General features: G+C 44.7%; 1 protein-coding gene across 1 annotated transcript in view; it reads left to right on the plus strand.

Moving 5' to 3' along the window:
* The window catches only part of LOC126282355 (uncharacterized), a 114585-nt gene that overhangs the window by 65667 nt on the left and 25749 nt on the right, over window positions 1-23169 (plus strand). Inside the window, exon 2 of the mRNA XM_049982012.1 lies at window positions 6237-6510. Within this exon, the coding sequence (XP_049837969.1) occupies window positions 6237-6510 (274 nt within the window). The remainder of the gene's footprint in view (window positions 1-6236; window positions 6511-23169) is intronic.

Genomic DNA, 23169 nt, shown 5'->3' on the forward strand with positions numbered 1-23169 from the left:
AGTGTGTCTAAACACACAGTCCACCGAACAACACTAACGATGGAGTTCCACAGCCGACGACCCATGCATGTGCCAACGTTAACACCACGACATCGGCAACTATGACTGAAATGGGCACGTGACCATCGGCACAGGACGTTCGCGCAGTGGAAGAGCGTTGCGTGGTCTGAGGAATACCGATATCTTCTTCATCATGTCCATTGGAGGGCGCGAATCCGTCGTCTTCCAGAGATCAGCTCCTTGGCACCTGTATTGCGGTACGGAGACAAATTGGTGGCGACCCCAATGTGTTCTGGGGAACACTCAAGAGGGTATACATGGGTCCAGTGGAGCTCGTGCAAAGCATCGTGACGGCCAAGGAGTATCGTACACTCGTTGCAGACAACGTACACCCCTTCATGACGATCATATTTCCCGATGGCAGTGGCATTTTTCAACAAGATAAAGCGCCATTTCACAAGACAAGGAGTGTGATGGAATGGTGAATTTCCTTTGATGTGATGGCAGTGGCATTTTTCAACAAGATAAAGCGCCATTTCACAAGAAAAGGAGTGTGATGGAATGGTGAATTTCCTTTGATGTGATGGCCCTATAACTGGCCAGATCTGACCGGGTCGAACACATCCGACATACGATAGAACGTAGCGTCAGAACTCACCGCTCCCCCTCCCCCCCCCCCCCCTCACCGGAATTTACTGTAATTCGGTGAATTTTGAGTACAGATCTGGTGTCAGCTCCCTCCAGCGACCTACCAAGTTCTCACTGCTTGAACGCCACGACGCGTCACCGCCGTTATCCGTGCCAAAGATGGTCTTACCGACTATTAGGCGGCTGATCAGTGTATTTTTTACTTCATTTTTATTTATTGTACTTCAAACATGCAAACGCCGCCTGGCGGACTTTCCGTTCACTGCGTCGGTAGCTTGCTGGCTGCATAGTGTGCGCAATACAGTCATATATTCACGGCCACTACAATTTATATTCCAGTTTGTATGTGTCAAAATTAGAAGTGTGGCCCTAACTTAACGTAACTCCATATCTTCGTCGAAGATAAGAATCGCAGTCTTTTCGCTGTTCGAGCAGGATGTATTAAATGACATATTTCCTGAGAGGTGGATGGGTCGTGGTTGTCCCAACGCTTGGCCCCAGCTCTCTCTCTATGGAACGCCATAGACTTCTTTTTTGAGGTAACGTCAATGATTGCAGGTACATAACACCATCCAACGACGTTGCTACCCTTCGACATGAATCAGTAATGCAATCGGAACCGTTGTGGTATGATGTTCACCTTTACATTCGCAGAACTCTTATTATCGCCTTGGTGTTCTGCAATCGACGATTTGACCAAAAATTGCAATTCTGCCATAACAGAAAAAGCTTTGAGAGCTGCTAAACATTTTACAACAAACCACGCTCCTGTATCCCTAATAGTTTCTATCGTATGATTTATTTTAATGATAAGGAGACTTTATGCAGATCCTGTATAGCTTGCCATCTGCAACAAAATGATTTACTGTGAAGTTGTTTGGCCAGTTAACAAATAATTTTTTCTATAAACATAATTTTATAAGGCGAAAATGTTGAGCGACCGTATTTATCGATTATTTACAGTTATTTTTGTGATTCGTGTCCTCATTTATATCCTGTCTAACATAGGTAAACACACAAATATTTCGTAAATGTTTTGATGAGCCACACATGCACGTCACAGTTTCGAACTTCATTTACCGGGTTTCTGTGTGTACTCCTACAACAGGTCACGGAGCTGAGAGCACACTTTAGAAACGTAACTGTAATTTATCGTTAAATATGATCAAGGAATATTTTTGTGTAACAAAATTACGTTTATTCGAAAAAATGATTTGATAACTCGCCAGCCAACCTCACAATAAATGATCAGTTGCACTGATCTGACAATATTACCTTTTTCTGGAGTCATATGAGTCAACTTTACCTTCGACAAGGGCAGAAGATGAAGCATGAGGTACAAGCAGGATTTTCGCATTACGTACAAAGCTGTGGTGATATTACAGTATCGGAGAGCTTCGGCAATACGGCCGATTTAAGGAGGGAAAAATGAGCCGAAGCTTTGAACTGAATTTTGTGTTGGGGAGGGAATTGGACGAGGGTAGTCCGTTGCAGCTGGGGCAGCATTAGTGCGATGATGGTGTAGTGGTTAGCACATCTACCTAATAAATAGTAGACCCCCCATGAACCATGGACCTTGCCGTTGGTGGGGAGGCTTGCGTGCCTCAGCGATACAGATGGCCGTACCGTAGGTGCAACCACAACGGAGGGGTATCTGTTGAGAGGCCAGACAAACGTGTGGTTCCTGAAGAGGGGCAGCAGCCTTTTCAGTAGTTGCAGGGGCAACAGTCTGGATGATTGACTGATCTGGCCTTGCAACATTAACCAAAACGGCCTTGCTGTGCTGGTACTGCGAACGGCTGAAAGCAAGGGGAAACTACAGCCGTAATTTTTCCCGAGGACATGCAGCTTTACTGTATGATTAAATGATGATGGCATCCTCTTGGGTAAAATATTCCGGAGGTAAAATAGTCCCCCATTCGGATCTCCGGGCGGGGACTACTCAGGAGGATGTCGTTATCAGGAGAAAGAAAACTGGCATTCTACGGATCGGAGCGTGGAATGTCAGATCCCTTAATCGGGCAGGTAGGTTAGAAAATTTAAAAAGGGAAATGGATAGGTTAAAGTTAGATATAGTGGGAATTAGTGAGGTTCGGTGGCAGGAGGAACAAGACTTCTGGTCAGGTGACTACAGGGTTATAAACACAAAATCAAATAGGGGAAATGCAGGAGTAGGTTTAATAATGAATAGGAAAATAGGAATGCGGGTAAGCTACTACAAACAGCATAGTGAACGCATTATTGTGGCCAAGATAGATACGAAGCCCACACCTACTACAGTATTACAAGTTTATATGCCAACTAGCTCCGCAGATGATGAAGAAATGGAAGAAATGTACGATGAAATAAAAGAAATTATTCAGATAGTGAAGGGAGACGAAAATTTAATAGTAATGGGTGACTGCAATTCGAGTGTAGGAAAAGGGAGAGAAGGAAACATAGTAGGTGAATATGGATTGGGGCTAAGAAATGAAAGAGGAAGCCGCCTAGTAGAATTTTGCACAGAGCACAACTTAATCATAGCTAACACTTGGTTTAAGAATCATGAAAGAAGGTTGTATACGTGGAAGAACCCTGGAGATACTAAAAGGTATCAAATAGATTATATAATGGTAAGACAGAGATTTAGGAACCAGGTTTTAAGTTGTAAGACATTTCCAGGGGCAGATGTGGACTCTGACCACAATCTATTGGTTATGACCTGTAGATTAAAACTGAAGAAACTGCAAAAATGTGAGAAATTAAGGAGATGGGACCTGGATAAACTGAAAGAACCAGAGGTTGTACAGAGTTTCAGAGAGAGCATAAGGGAACAATTGACAGGAATAGGGGAAAGAAATACAGTAGAAGAAGAATGGGTAGCTCTGAGGGATGTAGTAGTGAAGGCAGCAGAGGATAAAGTAGGTACAAAGGCGAGGGCTGCTAGAAATCCTTGGGTAACAGAAGAAATATTGAATTTAATTGATGAAAGGAGAAAATATAAAAATGCAGTAAATGAAACAGGCAAAGAGGAATACAAACGTCTCAAAAATGAGATCGACAGGAAGTGCAAAATGGCTAAACAGGGACGGCTAGAGGACAAATGTAAGGATGTAGAAGCTTATCTCACTAGGGGTAAGATAGATACTGCCTACAGGAAAATTAAAGAGACCTTTGGAGAGAAGAGAACCACGTGTATGAATATCAAGAGCTCAGATGGAAGCCCAGTTCTAAGCAAAGAAGGGAAGGCAGAAAGGTGGAAGGAGTATATAGAAGGCTTATACAAGGGCGATGTACTTGAGGACAATATTATGGAAATAGAAGAGGATGTAGATGAAGACGAAATGGGAGATACGATACTGCGTGAAGAGTTTGACAGAGCACTGAAAGACCTGAGTCGAAACAAGGCCCCCGGAGTAGACAACACTCCATTAGAACTACTGACGGCCTTGGGAGAGCCAGTCATGACAAAACTCTACCATCTGGTGAGCAAGATGTATGAGACAGGCGAAATACCCTCAGACTTCAAGAAGAATATAATAATTCCAATTCCAAAGAAAGCAGGTGCTGACAGATGTGAAAATTACCGAACTATCAGTTTAATAAGCCACGGCTGCAAAATACTAACGCGAATTCTTTACAGACGAATGGAAAAACTGGTAGATGCAGACCTCGGGGAGGATCAGTTTGGATTCCGTCGAAATGTTGGAACACGTGAGGCAATACTGACTTTACGACTTATCTTAGAAGAAAGATTAAGAAAAGGCAAACCTACGTTTCTAGCATTTGTAGACTTAGAGAAAGCTTTTGACAATGTTGACTGGAATACTCTTTTTCAAATTCTAAAGGTGGCAGGGGTAAAATACAGGGAGCGAAAGACTATTTATAATTTGTACAGAAACCAGATGGCAGTAATAAGAGTCGAGGGGCATGAAAGGGAAGCAGTGGTTGGGAAAGGAGTGAGACAGGGTTGTAGCCTCTCCCCGATGTTATTCAATCTGTATATTGAGCAAGCAGTAAAGGAAACAAAAGAAAAATTTGGAGTAGGTATTAAAATTCATGGAGACGAAGTAAAAACTTTGAGGTTCGCCGATGACATTGTAATTCTGTCAGAGACCGCAAAGGACTTGGAAGAGCAGTTGAACGGAATGGACAGTGTCTTGAAAGGAGGATATAAGATGAACATTAACAAAAGCAAAACGAGGATAATGGAATGTAGTCAAATTAAATCGGGTGATGCTGAGGGAATTAGATTAGGAAATGAGACACTTCAAGTAGTAAAGGAGTTTTGCTATTTAGGAAGTAAAATAAGTGATGATGGTCGAAGTAGAGAGGATATAAAATGTAGACTGGCAATGGGAAGGAAAGCGTTTCTGAAGAAGAGAAATTTGTTAACATCGAATATAGATTTATGTATCAGGAAGTCGTTTCTGAAAGTATTTGTTTGGAGTGTAGCCATGTATGGAAGTGAAACATGGACGATAACTAGTTTGGACAAGAAGAGAATAGAAGCTTTCGAAATGTGGTGCTACAGAAGAATACTGAAGATAAGGTGGATAGATCACGTAACTAATGAGGAGGTATTGAATAGGATTGGGGAGAAGAGAAGTTTGTGGCACAACTTGACTAGAAGAAGGGATCGGTTGGTAGGACATGTTTTGAGGCATCAAGGGATCACAAATTTAGCATTGGAGGGCAGCGTGGAGGGTAAAAATCGTAGAGGGAGACCGAGAGATGAGTACACTAAGCAGATTCATAAGGATGTAGGTTGCAGTAGGTACTGGGAGATGAAGCAGCTTGCACAGGATAGAGTAGCATGGAGAGCTGCATCAAACCAGTCTCAGGACTGAAGACAACAACAACAACAACGGTGTCAAGTCACAGCCGTGGCACAAACTTTAATTCATTGCCGCAGCTTCTAAACTTGTTAGCTGCTGGTGTTAATCTACATAATAATGCAAAGGAGGTCATAAATGATAGAACTTACTAAAGAATACCATCATCGTCCGAAAAAGAAAATATTTCGGACAAATTTTCTAAAATTGCGTAAAGGACGGAATTGAGTTCGTGTAAAACAGGTACGTGTAGCACAACACTAAAATTCTTAGGGAAGTCTAGAAGAAGCATTTAATGGTGATGATGGTGATGATAATCATCATCATCATCATGAGCGTGATGTGAGGACTGTTAAGATTTAGATTTGTGGATGATCTAAATACGTTGGATTAAAATTAGAAGAATTTAGGATAGGATTTGGTTACATTTTGCCGCCGAATGTGTGTATTCGAGTTAGAATATAGCCTGACTTTGACTACGGATGTGTGTGCTCGCGGTGAAACGCATACGTAAAAAGCCGACTCCAATTTGCGGGTCTAGCAGTGAAAGCTGCCAGTAAAAAGCCGAAGCCAATTTGTGTGTTTTAGTGAGCGAGCTAATTCGCGGCGCGCAGCGTGATGAATTAGGATCGTTTGTAGCCTTGGGGATGAGTGCAGGAAATGAGGCGGGCGCGCTGACAGAGCCACCTGCCGGCCAACCCTTGCAGCTATTGTGCGCGCGGCTCTCTTCTTTTTTTTTTTCTGCGGCGATCAACCCCTTCCACCCTTCCGGAGCGGCGGCACGCGCCACGGCGCGCCGGTGGGTTTTTTAGCGGGCGGCCGTCTTTATGGCTTTTTAATGCCGCGGAGGAAGGGTAGAGCAGCGTCGCGTGGCGTGGCGAGGCGGGAACCCCGCCGTAAAAAGGCTGCCCGCGGCGGCCCGGCACGCGAACAGGTAGCAACCCTTTACACAAAAAACTCGGCGCCCGGCTCCGGGCCCGTCTCTCGCCACGCGCCACGCGCCGGCACCGCCGCAGCTGCGGCTCCACCGCACCTGCGGCACCTGCAGGTGGGCAAGGGTTGCCGCCTCGCTCTCGATTAAATTACCCTCTGCCCCAGCCAGGCCACCAGCATCTGTAACGGAGCCCAGCAAAAGTGAACCTGACTCCGCAACCGAGGTTAGTGCACCATGAATATTTAGGACGTCTTCCACAAAAAAACACCAGGTATTACTGAACAGACCTGTAGGCTACTTGGCCTGCTATGTCTTCATCCAAAGGCCCAAGGTTCAATCCTACGTTCGTGCTACAATCTTTTTTCTTCTTTTTCATTCAACACTCATTACACCTCGCTCAACGATATGTACACTATTTGATCAATATTATTTGGTAGGGATGGAAAAACCGAGCGGTTAAAACAGGCCGGGAGCGTTGGCCGAGTGTTTCTAGGCGCTACAGCCTGGAACCGGGCGACCGCTACGGTCGCAGGTTCGAATCCTGCGTCGGGCATGGATGTGTGTGATGTCCTTAGGTTAGTAAGGTTTAAGTAGTTCGTTTGATTAACATTGCTTTGGAAAATTGCGTTATTATAAAAAATGGGGAAAGTGATCAGTGCTATTTTAATAACAAAGCCGACAGAAACAACACGTGGCATAAGACTTGGCGCAGCATTGCTAGGCAATAAGTTGCAGCGTGTCGTGGCTTAAGGTAAGCGTGTACCTGTCGTGTGCAAGATCTGCCGGCACCTGGTTTGTACGGTAATTTCTCACTGTCGTCGCCGAACATGCGTTGTATTATAGAATGGTACCAACACTAGTTTGGAAACACTTTTACAAAATGACATAGCACTAACAAACAGCGTGGTCATCGGTCTCATCGGATTAGGGAAGGATGGGGAAGGAAGTCGGGCTTGCCCTTTCAGAGGAACCATCCCGGCATTTGCCTAGAGTGATTTAGGGAAATCACGGAAAACCGAAATCAGGATGGCCGGACGCGGGATTGAACCGTCGTCCTTCCGAATGCGAGTCCAGTGTCTAACCACTGCGCCACCTCGCTCGGTGATAGCACTAAGCACTAGGTAATTATGGTAACAGTAATAAATTAAAAAGATACCAACGATTTACTCATAGTATACAACAAAAATCGTAAGTAGTTGATGTGCCTCCTGGCTCTACATAATATGCTTTTATGTGCTTGTAGCCCTAGAAAACGGACAAACTAACACGAAAATTAGAGATTTCCAACATTAGTTTTCACCCTTCAGCATTGACTATTTGTAATGTGTAAAGAGTGGTATGATCTCCGATTACAACATGATTTTTAAGCAGAGTTTCAAAAATTTAAAATCAATTTTTTGTAATATTCAGCCATTTATCACTTTTCGAAAAAAGCAGCGAACAGTGGACGGACTAAGTTTTCTTTTGTTTGCCTATTCAATTCAATATTTTGATACTATGAATGTTGAAACTGAGAGTACGACATTTTTTTTTTCACTCTTTGTTCGATTTCGGCATTTATTACAGGAAATAATAGGGATTAAAAAACTGAAATCGGTTATTTCGGAAACCGGTTATTTTGAGCGGTTTTAACAGTCAGGTTAAACCGGCGTTAAAGAAACAACATAACGGAAAACCGGTCGTTTCAATAATAACAGCTATTCCTGCTCTGCAAGGGAGGCCAGTGCACGGCGAGCATGCAGTAGGTCTTCCACAAAAAAAGATCTGCAGTTTTCTGTGTCTGGTATGTCTCCAACCAAAGATCCGAGGTTCAGCCCTCCGTTGGTCTTAGCATGTTCTCTGTGACTGAACGCTCTGGCTCATTTCATCACCATTCGTGAAAGTGGCTAGATTGGACTATGTAAAGATTTGGACTTTGTATGGGAGCTGATGACAGTTTTGCGCCCCACAAACCAAACATCGTCATCATCTCTGGCTACGATACATGCAGTACATGGTCAAAAGCATCCGGAAACCTTTTAATGGGCGTTAATATGAGGTGGGTTTACCCTGGTCGTCAACACAGCTTGAAACCAGCTGGTTATGTTTCAAATGACGTGTCTGGATTTAAGTCGAGGAATAGCAGTCCATTCTTCCTCCGGAGCCGAAACCCGTGAAGGTGGACATGTAGGACACTAGAATCTGGAGTGAATTAGACTTTCTAAGTCATTCCAAAATGGTTCAAACGGCTGTAAACACTATGGAACTTAACATCTGACGTCATCAGTCCCTTAGACTTAGAACTACTTAAGCCGAACTAACCTATGGACATCACACACGTCCATGCCCGAGGCTGGATTCGAACCTGCGACCGTAGCAGCAGCGCGGTTTTGGACTGAAGTGCCTAGAACCGCTCGGCCACAGCTGCCGGCTAAGTCTTTCCAAAGGTGTTCAGTTGCGTTGAGATCGGGGCTCAGGGCATGCTAGTTTATTTCAGGAATGTTTTTTTCCAAAAGCCTTTGCCTCACATATGCTGCTTTGTGACAGGGTGAATTGTTCTGCTGAAAGTGTCATAGTCACCGCATTGGCCCTCTGCTGTAGACAGTACACAGTGCAGTGAAATGTATTCATATCTGTCCGCGTTTAGGGATTTCTTAAGCACAGTAAGAGGACCATTGTCCAACCATGAAAAACACGCCCTTGCCGTAACACGACCTCCCCTGCAGTTCAGTGACGGCACTACAGATGATGTCAGGCAAAGTTCCCCAGGCATTCGCCAAAGCAAAACCTTTCCATCACCGTTGCCGTAGGGTACTGCGTGATTAGTGACTTCAGATCACTCGTTTCCAGTCTTCCATTGCCAAAAACATGGCTCTTTACATCTTCTCCAATGTTTCGTGATGATATTACAAACTTCCAGGGATGGTCGAGGAGGATGAACGTATCAATTTGAGGTAAGGGACCCTGGCCCAGAAACGAACCAGTCGAAAGTTATAAGCGAAAATATGAGAGCTCTGACAGTGGTCCTATTCTATTGCAAGCTCTTTGCTTTCCACATTTTGGGAGGTGGTAGTGTGGTCCAAAACAAGAGAAATTGCCGTTCGCTCTGGCCGAGCCGTTCTAGGCACTTCATTCCGGAACCGTGCGACTGCTACGGGCATAGATGTGTGTAATGTCCTTAGGTTAGTTAGGTTTAAGTAGTTCTAAGTCTAGGGGAATGGTGACCTCAGATGTTAAGTCCCATAGTGCTTAGAGCCATTTGAACTATTTGAACCAAGAGAAACTGTCTAGTAAAAATCGGATCAAAAATGCATACCTCAAGAAAAATGGTTTAGATGCCTTTGAGCACTGTGGCACTTAACATCTGAGGTCATGAGTCCCCTAGAACTACTTAAACCTTACTAACCTAAGGATATCACACACATACATGCCCGAGGCAGGATTGGAACGTGCGACCGTAGGGGTCGCGCAGTTCCAGACTGAAGGCCTAGAACCGCTCGGCCACACTGGCCGGCCATACCTTAAGAGCTATGAGTAACAGAGCTATCTTCAACAGAAGAGATATGTTGCACAGTAGCAAAAATAAACAAGTGCTCGTAGCTCTTAAGGTATGCACTTCGGAGCCCGTGTTTATTGAGCTATTTTTTTCTTTTTTTTTCTTTTTTTGGTCAATACTAATCTCCTCCCAAAATATGAAAGCAAAAATCTTGCTGTGGAAGAGACCAACTGTCAAAGTATCAGAACAATTTCCGTGTATAACGTTCGACTCACCCGTTTCCGGACCAGGGTACCTCACCTTGAATAGATACGTTTCCCCTTCTCCATCATCCCTGACAGTTTGTAACATCGTCACGGAACCACCCTGTACATTCAGATCTCTTAAATTCCACGAAGATGCTAGCAAAGTTTACAACCAATAATGAAATATGCATACGTCCGATTTCATTAATAACACATCGGCTGCAATACACAAGATACGGAATATCGTTTGAGCACAATGCCATTGAATCGCTATGGTTTCCATACCTTCAGTAAACTGAATTCTACGAAAATAATTTTCTCAGCGACAAGGCATTTTCTCCTTTCATTAACTTAAAATTCTGTGAGTCCCAAAGAAAAACTTTTAACAATGAGTGAAGAGAATAGATCACAGATAAAATAAAGAAGGATAAGGCTCACTCTGAACCTTCGTGCTGAATGCTTGAGGAGGAGTTTCAATCCACTCCCACTACAAACCGGCAAACGAAGAACGCAAAACGTAGGATGATTTTTAAGACGGTTCGCAGGTGATACGGTTGTGTGTAACAAAGTAGGAACGCCAGGAAACAGTATAACCCTGCAAAATGACCTGCGAAGGAATGATGGAGGGTAGAGGCTCTGGCAGTCGGCCCTGAACGTAAATAAATAAATGTAACATATTTCGCATACATAGGAATAGGAAGCCACTATTGTACAAGTGAACTATTGATAAGAAACTGCTGGAAACAGAGTCCATCGTAAAATACGTAGGAGTAACTATCCGGAACGACTTTAATTTTAATAACCACATACAACGAATAGTAGGAAAGTCGATGCCAGACAGATTGAAAGGAAGAAATTTAAGGAAATGTAACTAATCCACGAAGGAAGTGGCTTATAAGACTCTTGTTCGACCGATTCCTTAGTACTGTTTCATCATTATCGCATGCTTGTCAGGTAGGACAGATAGAAGAGACTGAGAAAATCCAACAAAGAACAGCGCAATTCGTCACGAGATCGCTTAACCGTGTAAGTAGGCTGTTCAGGTTTTTATGTTGGTGACGCGACGTAGCGCTCCGTATGGCAATCACTGACGGCGCTGTGGGCAGTCTGTGGCTGGATGGACTCATTGTTGGATTATTCGCTAGTCTAGTGTTGGGCAGTTGGATGTGGACAGCGCGTAGCGTTGCGCAGTTGGAAGTGAGCCGCCAGCAGTGGTGGATGTGCGGAGAGAGAGAGGCCAGAGTTTTGAGCGGACGATCTGGACGAGTGTCCGTCAGAAAAAGTAAATTTGTTTAATTGGATGTCACGAACTATGAACTATATATATATATATATATATATATATATATATATATATATATATATATATATATAATGACTTTTGAACATTATTAAGGTAAATACATTGTTTGTTCTCTGTCAAAATCTTTCATTTACTAACTATATGCTTATCAGCAGTTAGTGCCTTCAGTAATTAGGATCTTATTTAACTGGCAGTATTGGCTCTCGCTGTATTGCAGTAGTTCGAGTAACGAAGAATTTTGTGAGGTAAGTGATTCATAAAGGGTATAGATTATTGTTAGTCAGGGCTATTATTGTGTAGGGATTACTGAAGGTCAGATTGCGCTGCGCTAAAAATATTGTGTGTCAGTTTAGTGATGATCAGAATAAGTGAAGAGAAAAGTGTCTGAGTACGTTCAGTTTTACTCAGCTGTTTCAGTATCAAATAATGTAGAAGTTTACCAACACAGTCATTCTTTACATTCAAAGGGGAAGTTTCAAAGGGTGCAAGAGCGTTACCGATATGCTCAACAATCTCCATTGGCAGACGCTACAAAAGAGGCGCTGCCGGCCGAAGTGGTCGAGCGATTATAGGCGCTACAGTCTGGAACCGCACGACCGCTACTGTCGCAGGTTCGAATCCTGCCTCGGGCATGGATGTGTGTGATGTCCTTAGGTTAGTTAGGTTTAAGTAGTTCTAAGTTCTGGGGGACTGATGACCTCAGAAGTTAAGTCCCATAGTGCTCAGAGCCAAAAGAAAGGCTTATTGCTGAAATTTCGAAAGAGCACTTTCCGGGAAGAGACGGACAACATATTACTTCCTCCCACAGACATCTCGCATGATGACCACGGCGAGAAATTAGAGTCAATACGGAGGCTTACCGACAATCATTCCTCCCACGCGCCATTTGCGAGTGGGACAGTGTAGGGGGGATCAGTTAGTGGTACCAGAAGAACCCTCCACACACATCATTAGCTGGCTTGTGCAGTAAGATGTAGTTGTAGATGTTGACGTAGAAATAAAACACTATACAGTCTTTGAAGAACATCGGAAATTTAATATGAGAAAGATAGTCCAACCTTCTGTTATGACATCAACAGTCCTTTGTTCTAAAACCCGTGGCACCGGTAACACGGGAGCGCAGCCTGAGAACAAGTTCAGAGCATAACCGGTCCCATCTAGCTGGATAAGCCGATACAGCACCACCTCTGTGGGCCTTCACTGCGCCGTGGCCCTTGGGGAAGGCCCTTCACACCACGCCTGTTAGACGCTGAAGGGATCTGGCATCCTCAACTGCCTCCCCACCCCGGTACATACGTCACCGACACCACGTGGGTAATGACTAACTCTATAGATGACACATTAACACACCAGTCACATGCTGCAGACTTTCTTTCACCAAAAATTTACCCTGAGATTACCAAGATTTTTTTTTCTTTTTTTTCAGCTTGAACTTCCGAATTTCCCTGGGCCAATTTCTGTTGTATATGAGAGCAAGTTTCGCTTTATTACACGGTCCAGTCACAGTAGAGCGACCATCTGTCAAAAACCTGAACAATCATCTTTTGCAGCGCAGACGTGTAGGAAGAGTCAGTGAGTTGTCAAAAACTGTTTTACATTCCGGGCAACCGCAGATGTTGAATGGCATGATGTTAGGAAGAACTCCGCTGACAGATGGTAAAATTGTTGTTTGTTAAAACACAACCGGTATCGCGTCTTAAAGTCACATCATCAGGCGCAACCTACACGGTAAAAAGCAACGTGCAGTGTCACCAAATTTTGTGGATATTAAAATTAATAAAGGAGTGTGGAAAATATACTAACTACTTTAAAAGGCCACAGGCATACCCATGGCTACTAGTCAAATGTACTGTTCGGAGAATATCGTCAATACTACTGCGAGCGATAAGTGAAGAAGTCGTGCTCCATTCTTTTAAATTTGCCTTCATGTTGTTGTTGTTGTGGTGGTCTTCAGTCCTGAGACTGGTTTGATGCAGCTCTCCATGCTACTCTATCCTGTACCTACTGCAACCTACATCTGTTTAGTGTATTCATCTCTTGGTCTCCCTCTACGATTTTTACCCTCCACGGTGTCCTCCAGTAATAAATTGGTGATCCCTTGATGCCTCAGAACATGTCCTACCAACCGATCCCTTCTTCTGGTCAAGTTGTGCCACAAACTTCTCTTCTCCCCAATCCGATTCAGTACTTCCTCATTAGTTATGTGATCTACCCATCTAATCTTCAGCATTCTTCTGTAGCACCACATTTCGAAAGCTTCTATTCTCTTTTTGTCCAAACTATTTATCGTCCATGTTTCATTTCCATACATGGCTACATTCCATACAAAAACTTACAGATACGACTTCCTGACACTTAAATCAATACTCGATGTTAACAAATTTCTCTTCTTCAGAAACGCTTTCCTTGCCATTTAACGTCTACATTTTGTATCCTCTCTACTTCGACCATCATCAGTTAATTTGCTCCCCAAATAGCAAAACTCCTTTACTACTTTAACTGTCGCATTTCCTAATTTAATTCCCTATGCATCACCCGATTTAATTCGACTACATTCCATTATCCTCGTTTTGCTTTTGTTGATGTTCATCTTAAATCCTCCTTTCAAGACACTGTCCATTCTGTTCAGCTTCTCTTCCCCAGCGATTTTAATTCCGCTTCCGAATTTTTCTTTTGTTTCCTTTACTGCTTGCTCAATACACAGACTGAATAACATCGGGGCCAGCTACAACCCTGTCACACTTTCTTCCCAACCACTGCTTCCCTTTCATGCCCCCCGACTCTTATATCTGCCATCTGGTTTCTGTACAATTTGTAAATAGCCTTTTGCTCCCTGTATTTTACCCCTGCCACCTTGAGAATTTGAAAGAGAGTGTTCCAGTCAACACTGTCAAAAGCTTTCTCTAAGTCTACAAATGCTAGACACGTAGGCTTACCTGGCCTTAATCTATTTTCTAAGATATGTCGTAGGGTCAGTATTGCCTCACGTGTTCCAACATCTCTACGAAATCCAAACGGGCGACCGTAGCAGGCACGCGGTTCCGGACTGAAGGGCCTAAACCCGCTTGGCCACACGGGCCGGCTTTCTTTTTACACACGTATCGCTGTCATTGTGCTCCTCATGTACATTGTCCGCACAGTCTACCGTATACGACACCATATATTCCACTGACTCATCTTGCAGAAACGGTAAAATTTCATCTGCCACTTATTTCTCACTCTGCTAAATTCCTTGGGTTCCGTTCTGACGAAATATCAACTTCGGAAACTGTTGTACATGTTTGCTTTGTTTATCGTTACTATTGCTCTGCTTTGATTCAACAGAACTAGCACTGAGGCTACTCGCTGACTAAGCAATTCAACTGCGCTCCGTAGCCGCACGCTGTACTCACCATCGGCTACCTCCTGCCCCCCCCCCCCCCTGTTGCCATTAGCAGACAATATTATTGTTGCATAATAGGCAATATGTGAGGCGTAGAATGTCTTAAGACTCATTGCATTTTGCGACGTCGCACTAAGGTGGTTGCTTGTGAAAAACTTTGCCAACCTCGTGGCACAGGCACAGCCATCAGGACAAGAAGGCAAAATAAAGAGATGTCGCGCTACGCTGCACCCTAGATACGAAGACTGTTGGTGAACTTGGCGTATGAAATGGTTCAAATGGCTTTAAGCATTATGGGACTTATCTGAGGTCATCAGTCCCCTACACTTAGAACTACACTATTGGCTATTAAAATTGCTACACCAAGAAGAAATGCAGATGATAAACGAGTATTCATTGGACAAATACATTATACTAGACCTGATACGTGATTACATTTTCACGCAATTTGAGTGCATAGATCATGAGAAATCAGTACCCAGAACAACCACCTCTGGACGTAATAACGGCCTTGATACGACTGGTCATTGAGTCAAATAGAGCTTGGATGGCTTGTGCAGCTACAGCTGCTCATGAAGGTTCAACACGATACCACATTTCATCAGGAGTAGTGACTGACGTATTGTGACGGGCCAGTTGCTCGGCCACCATTGACCAGACGTTTTCAATTGGTCAGTGATCTGGAGAATGTGCTGGCCAGGGCAGCAGTCGACCATTTTCTGTATTCAGAAAGGCCCGTACAGGACCTGCATCATGTGGTACTGTATTATCCTGCTGGTAACGTAAGGTTTCGCAGGGATCGAATGAAGGGTAGTGCCACGTGTCGTAACACATCTGAAATGTAACGTCCACTGTTCAAAGTGCCGTCAATGCCAACAAGAGGTGACCGAGACGTGTAACCAGTGGCACCCCATACCATCACGCCGGGTGATACGCCAGTATGGCGATGGCGAATACACGCTTCCAATGTGCCTTCACAGCGATGTCACCAAACACGGATGCGACCATCATGATGCTGTAAACAGAACCTGGATTCATCCGAAAAAATGACGTTTTGCATTCGTGCACCCAGGTTCGTCGTTGAGTACACCGTCGCAAGCGCTCCTGTCTGTCACACAGCTTCAAGGATAACCGCAGCCACGGTCTTCGAGCTCATAATCCATGCTGCTGCAAACGTCGTCGAACTGTTCGTGCAGATGTCTGTTGTCTCGCAAACGTCCCCATCTGCTGACTCAGGGATCGAGACGTGGCTGCACGATCCGTTACAGCCATGCTGATAGGATGCCTGTCATCTCGACTGCTAGTGATTCGAGGCCTTTGGGATCCAGCACAGCGTTCCGTATTACCTTCCTGAACTCACCGATTCCATATTCTGCTAACAGTCATTGGATCTCGACCAACGCGAGCAGCAATGTCGCGATACGATTAACTGCAATCGCGATAGTCTACAATCCGGCCTTTATCAAAGTCGGAAATGTGATGTTTCGCATTTCTCCTCCTTACGCGAGATATCACATTTCAGCAGGCAACGCCAGTCAACTGCTGTTTCTGTATGAGAAATCCGTTTGAAACTTTCGGCATGTCAGCACGTTGTAGGTGTCGCCACCGGCGCCAACTTTGTGTGAATGCTCTGAAAAGCTAATCATTTGCGTATCACAGCATCTTCTTCCTGTCGGTTAAATTTCGTGTCTGTAGCACGCCATCCTCGTGGTGTAGCAATTTTAGTGGCCAGTAGTGTAGTTAAACCTAACTAGCCTAAGGACATAACACACATCTATGCCCGAGACAGGATTCGAACCTGCGACCGTAGCAGGAGCGCGGTTGCGGACTGAAGTGCCTAGAACCGCTCGGTCACAGCAGCCGTCCTTCCCGTATCACCTGAAGATGTTCGTTTAGAACGAAATCGATTATGGCGTAATAAACGTACCTGAAAGAGACATAGTGGTTTTTATTGACATTCACATTGTTCGGCTACGGAGCACAAAATGATAGAGATTATTTACTACGTGGTGGTGCGATGTGTTGATCGAGCTGCGTCGACTTTGCGATTCTACGAGTTTAGACTTGGCGGCGGTGTCGTCAAATGCGTAAGAAAGGAGGGCGGGCGTGTGACAAGACAAAAGACAAGGCTAAGGGAATTTGACAACTGGCTCGTTGTTTGGGAATGGAACCGGCGAGGGCTTTGTAGGTCGTTTCGCGAGCCTTTGTTCCAGCTCTTTTCCAGCCCGAGCCCGCACCGTGGGGTAAAGAAGGCTTTTGCGTCGGTGCGTTGGGGTGTTTCTTGTCCCACGTGACCGCGAGGAGTTTCTGCGACTGCCATCAGGTCCCGCGACCTCCCCCCACGGGGCGGGCTCTACCTGACCGGCGGACACAACAGTCGCGCCCACCCTGGTGCGGACGGCGGGCCAAATATTCGCGAGCCGACCCGGCCCAGGCCACAATAGGCACGGCGCGGGGAGAAAGCTCGCTCCGTGGCGCAACGCGGGAAGCCGGCTCAACCGACAGCCTTTCCCCATTGTGCACACTCCATCCCGGTGACGACTGGGCCTCCTGCTCAGGAATGTCGCGGTCACTGACCTCAGGCTTCTACGAGCCTTTCCTTGTTCTGCGTCGTCACTACAGCTGCACGTCTCTCCATTGCTCTCACGTACAACAGTATTCCCAGCGGATGTGGTTAACTGAAGAGCCAAAGTGAGCCACACTTGGAATGGTCAATCAAAACATTACAAACACAGATTAAGCTTATCCATTACGAGTATTTTAGAACCGCGACTATTTATTCAATGTAAATACCTGCTGGTCAAAAGTCAGTATCAATTTTAAAACTGAATAAATCACGGAATAATGTAGATAGAGAGGTACAAAATGACACACATGCTTGGAATGACATGGGGTTTTACTAGAACCAAAAAAATACAAAAGTTCAAAAAACGTCCGCAGATGGCGCTTTATCTGATCAGAATTCCAATAATGAACATAACAAAGTAAGACATAGCAAAGATGATGTTCTTTACTGAAAATGCTCAATTTGTCCACCATCAATCCTCAACGATAGCTGTAGTCGTGGAATAATGTTGTGAACATCACTGTAAACCACGTCCGGAGTTATGGTGAGGCATTGCCGTCGGATGTTGTCTTTCAGCATCCCTAGATATGTCGGTCGATCACGATACACTTGCGACTTCAGGTAAACCCAAAGCCAATAATCACACATACTAAGGTCTGGGGATCTGGGAGGCCAAGCACAATGAAAGTGGGGGTTGAGCACACGATCATCACCAAACGACGCTCACAAGAGATCTTTCATGCGTCTACGAATATGGGGTGGAGCGCCGTCCTGCATAAACATCTTACGTTCCAGCAGGTGTTTATCAGCCAGGCTGGGGATGCAGCGATTCTGTAACATATCGGCGTACCTCTCACCCGTCACGGTAGCAGTTACAAAACCAGAATCACGCGTTTCCTCGAAGATAAATGGCCCGATAACGGTAGATGTGGTAAATCCAACCCACACCGTGGCTTTCTCGTCGTGCAATGGAGTTTCCACGACAGTTCTAGGATTTTTGGTAGTCCAAATTCTGCAGTTGTGGGCGTTGACAAACCCGCGGAGCGTGAAATGAGCTTCGTCGGTCCACAACACGTTACTCTACCAATCGTCATCTTCCGCCATCTTTTGAAACGTCCACACCGCAAGAGCCCTCCGCTTCACTAAATCGCCAGGTAACAGTTCATGATGCCGATGGACTTTGTACGGACAACATCGGAGGGTACGCCTCAGTGCCAACCAAACAGTAGTGTATGGAATGCCGGTGCGACGTGCGAGTGCACGAGCGCTGACTTCTCCGTGCATAGACGAACCCGCTGCAGTCTCCATTTCTTCCTGAACTGTCTCAGCAGCATTACGCCTTGTGCTCGGTCGGCCACTACGGGGTCTATCGTCTAAACAACCCGTGGCTTCGAACTTCGAAATCATTCTCGCCACAGCTGCATTTGTCAACGGACCTTTACCCGTTCGAATCCCCTTCCTATGGCGATAGGATCGTAACACTGAACTAGCACATTCCCCATTCTGATAATAAAGCTTCACTAAAAGCGCCTTTTCAGGTAAGGTCAACATGCTGCGACTACTGGCGCATCTGACTCTCTCTCATTACAGCTCCTTTTATACACGATTGTCATGCGCAGTCACTGACGTTTCACTGTCCAGCGCCATCTGTCGGACATTTTGTGAACTTTTTTGCGTTCTAATAAAACTCCATGTCATTCCAAGCATGTGTGTCAATTTTCATATCTCTATCCACATCATTCCGTGGTTCATTAAGTTTTCAAATTTATACTGACTTTTTGATCACCCGATATATAAAACTGCATCCAGTCACTTTCTTTGAAATAGTTATTTATTCCATCCATGAATCGGGTTTCGAACCTTGTCAGGCTCGTCTTTCAGACATAATACTTGGAAATAGCTATGTAGCTTCCTGTACACCTGGAAGCCTGAGAAGAATAAAAACCGGTTCATGGAATGAATAAATATAACTATTTCAAAAAAGGGACAGGTTGCTGTTTTACGCATTAACGTTACAAACACATTTCATATGGCGGCATACACACATGTCGTCAACGGATAGGAACGGAAAGGGAACGAAAGAAACAAATGGTTTAAATGGCTCTGAGCACTATGGGACTTAACATCTGAGGTCAGCAGTTCCCTAGAACTTAGAACTACTTAACCCTAACTAACCTAAGGACATCACACACATCCATTCTCGAGGCAGGATTCGAACCTGCGACCGCAGCGGTCGCGCTGTTCCAGACTGTAGCGCCTAGAACCGCCCGGCCATCCCGGCCAGTAACGAAGGAAACAGACAGATTTCATACTCTTAGACTTCCGAAAAGCGTTCGATACTGTGACCAACTGCAGATTGCTAATGAACGTACGAGCACATACAACAGGTTCCCAGACATGCGAGTGGCGCGAAGACTTCTAAAGTAACAGAACACAGTACGTTGTCCTCGACGGCGAGTGTTCATTAGAGACAACGGTAATCTCAGGGGTGCCCCATGGAAGTGTGTTAGGACTACTGCCGGCTGACCGGTGTGGCCGAGCGGTTCTAGGCACTTCAGTCTGGAACTGCGCGACCGCTACGGTCGCAGGTTCGAATCCTGTCTCGGTAATGGATGTGTGTGATGTCCTTAGGTTAGTTAGGTTTAAGTAGTTCTAAGTTCTAGGCGACTGATGACCTCCGATGTTAAGTCCCATAGTGCCCAGAGCCATTTGAACCATTTGAACTACTGCTGTTCTCTGTACACATAAACGATCTGACGGAAACGGTGAGCAGCAATCTACGGCTGTTTGCTGATGACACTGTGTGGTACAGGAATATGTTCAGTGTTTCTAGGGGGATACAAGAAGACTTAAACTGATTTTCTAGTTGATATGATAAATAGCAGATCTCTACATATAGAAAAATGTAAATTAATGCAGATGATTGGGAAAAAAATGTCGTAATGTGCAAATACAGCACTTGTAGTGTGCTGTTTGACACAGTACGTCAGTCAAATATCTAACCGTTACCTTGCAAAGAGGTATGGAATGGAATGAGGGCGTGAGGAGTGTGATACGGTAGGCGAAAGGGCGACTCCTCTTTATAGCCACAATTTTAGGAAAGTGTGTGGGGTGTGGATCATAAGGACACACCGAAATCACTACAGTAATCCGTTGTAGTTGCCACAAACTTTGTTCAATCATAAAGCATTATCAAATCACAATAATAAAGGCAATTACCTTATAAAGCCAGATCACTTGGATAAATGACGAACAAATTTCTTTAACTAGAACAAGACCCATAAAACTCAAAAATTGAATATAACTTCATTACTTAGATGGAACTAATATCCACACGAATCCTATCAGAACGCTAATTACTTCCAATCAGCCAAAGAATACATTAAGTGACAGAACACAGATCTTGTAAGATTTGGCTAGCCAACTTTCCTAAATAAAACACTATTCCTAAAAGCTTTATTACAATAAAAATCACTTCCCTGACCAAGGAGGTGTTTTAATTTGACCAAATAAATTTTCAAGCTTACTTAACTCAGTTGCTTAACCAACAATGTTGTTGAAATCGTTACTGCTAGAGCATGACCATATGACAATAGCCCATAAAATGAGGCGTCTTCAATACTGCATGTGAATTAGTGGTAGACGTGAGCACACCAAAGGATTTTAGTCAATGTAAGAGATCCACGAGACAGCAAATGAAATAGAAATGTACTCAACTTTGCATTGCAATTAAACTTCAGATACCATAACTCTTCACAGGAAGGATGGAATCACAAGACAGTAACAACATAAACCGTGATGTTAAGGGGGGGGGGGGGGGGCAGGGCCTTAAATATCACTCTGCCACCGCGGTACTCTGCTCACAGTTTGCTCGTGTCGACCACTGCCAATTATCTGCAACACAGAACAATCAGCGGCGGACAATATACTGAGGCATGAGATTCACAATCTTGTCTAGATAACAGGTGATCAATACTTTCAATGACATCGGTCTGCGTGAGTTACTTGGCCAGTCACGGCCCTTAAAATCTGATTAATCAGTTCGCAAAAGGACCACTAAAATAATGTCCTAAAGTTAAAACGACAAGATTTATCTCGGCACACATTTAAACGCCAAACTACAAGGTAGAATGGAAGAAATATCTCGGCATGGCTTGGAACGCCAGACACCGACTTACGCACTACTCGTTGCAGTTCTAGCTACGTATATTGCCATGCTTCATGTCGGTTTGTTGGACGTAGCCATACTTCCTTAACTGCCGTCAAGTGGCAAGTCACGACACCGAGTTGCGTGATAAACAACTAGAACAATTGCAAATAATTTTTAGAACACTGGCATGTTCAGTTAAGGTGCGCACAACCCACAGAACAAACTCGACGACTCAAATTCATTCGGCCTGTGTAGCTTGTAACAGACTCGAAGGAACTTGTCCTTCCAACCTCTAGGAAAATCAAATCACCATGAGCAATGGATGAGCGTTGCACGATTCAACACGCCGTACCGAGTCGGCCTCTCCGCGTGCTGCCTACGTAAACAGTCCCACGTCACTGCAACTCACACCGCCGATACCCACACAAGAGACTCAGCAGAACATATGCGCTGCAGTTAAATGCCTCCGCCAAAGATATGAAGAAGAGCCATCAACATCGAAGTCGACTCAAAGATGAAAATGAGAATCGATGGCATCTGGCGCCAGAAACGCACCAGCTCAGTCTGGTAATCTGTAAGGACAATGCACGTAGAACACTAGTGCAGCCCATTCTCAAGTGCTGATCGAATGTTCAGGATACCCCATCAAATCCGGTTAAAGGAAAATATAGAAGGAAATCATAGGCGGACTGATAAATTTGTTAGGGGTAGGTTCGACCAGCAGCCAAGATGCTTCAGGAACTCAAATGGGAACCCCTGGAGGGAAGGCGACGTTCTTATCGGGAAACACTATTGAAAAAATGTGGAGAATCATCATTTGATGCTGACTAGAGAAAGATTCTACTGCCGGAAACATGCATTTCGCGAAATATCGACGAAGATAAGATATGAGAAATGAGAGGTATACAGGTAGACTATTTTTCCTCGCCCATTGGGGAGTGGATCAGGAAATGCCTAGCACTGGTACAGGGTACCCTCTGCCACGCACCGAATGGTAGCTCGCGGAGTATGTGTGTATGTGTATGTAGATATAGATGCAGATGACGGCAAGTTCAATGGTTCTCGGGAAGACAGTTTCGATGTTGGTGGAGGGAGAGCAGCATAAGGTTTGTGATAGTTTTGCGGGGTGACACGGAGAGATGAAGTATTTTTTTGCGGTAGTTATTGATGGAAAGCTCCAGCTGGGTGGCAATGTTAAAATACCACAAATTTTCAAAGAGTGTCACCCTTATCACCTTCTGGTGTAGTGAAGACAATGAGTATGAAACTGTTCGAAACGTCGCTGTATTTTAACGCTTCCACTCGGCTGCAAACGCGTGAATAATTACGTTGACATTTCTGAGCACCCCAAGACACTTCAAGTACTTTATCGCTTTCATATTCGTTGGCTCCATCAACTCTCACCTAAACAGTCAGTTCCAACCACGCCTAGGCACCGGGCTAAGCTACAAGTCAGCCTGTAGCCGCAAGCACATTTTTGGCTTTCACACTCGTTGGCTTCACATCAAAAGCCCCAGCCCCGGCAGAAATATCACTGCACAGGTGTGTTCCGACCCCGTGGTGCTGTCTCCTAACATTGAATGTTACAGTACTGGATTTTGTGCTTTCATTCCTCCTTAATCCTTATATTATTTATTGCGTCATTTCCATGA

The sequence above is a fragment of the Schistocerca gregaria genome, chromosome 7 (assembly GCF_023897955.1).
Source record: "Schistocerca gregaria isolate iqSchGreg1 chromosome 7, iqSchGreg1.2, whole genome shotgun sequence".
Lineage (NCBI taxonomy): Eukaryota > Metazoa > Arthropoda > Insecta > Orthoptera > Acrididae > Schistocerca > Schistocerca gregaria.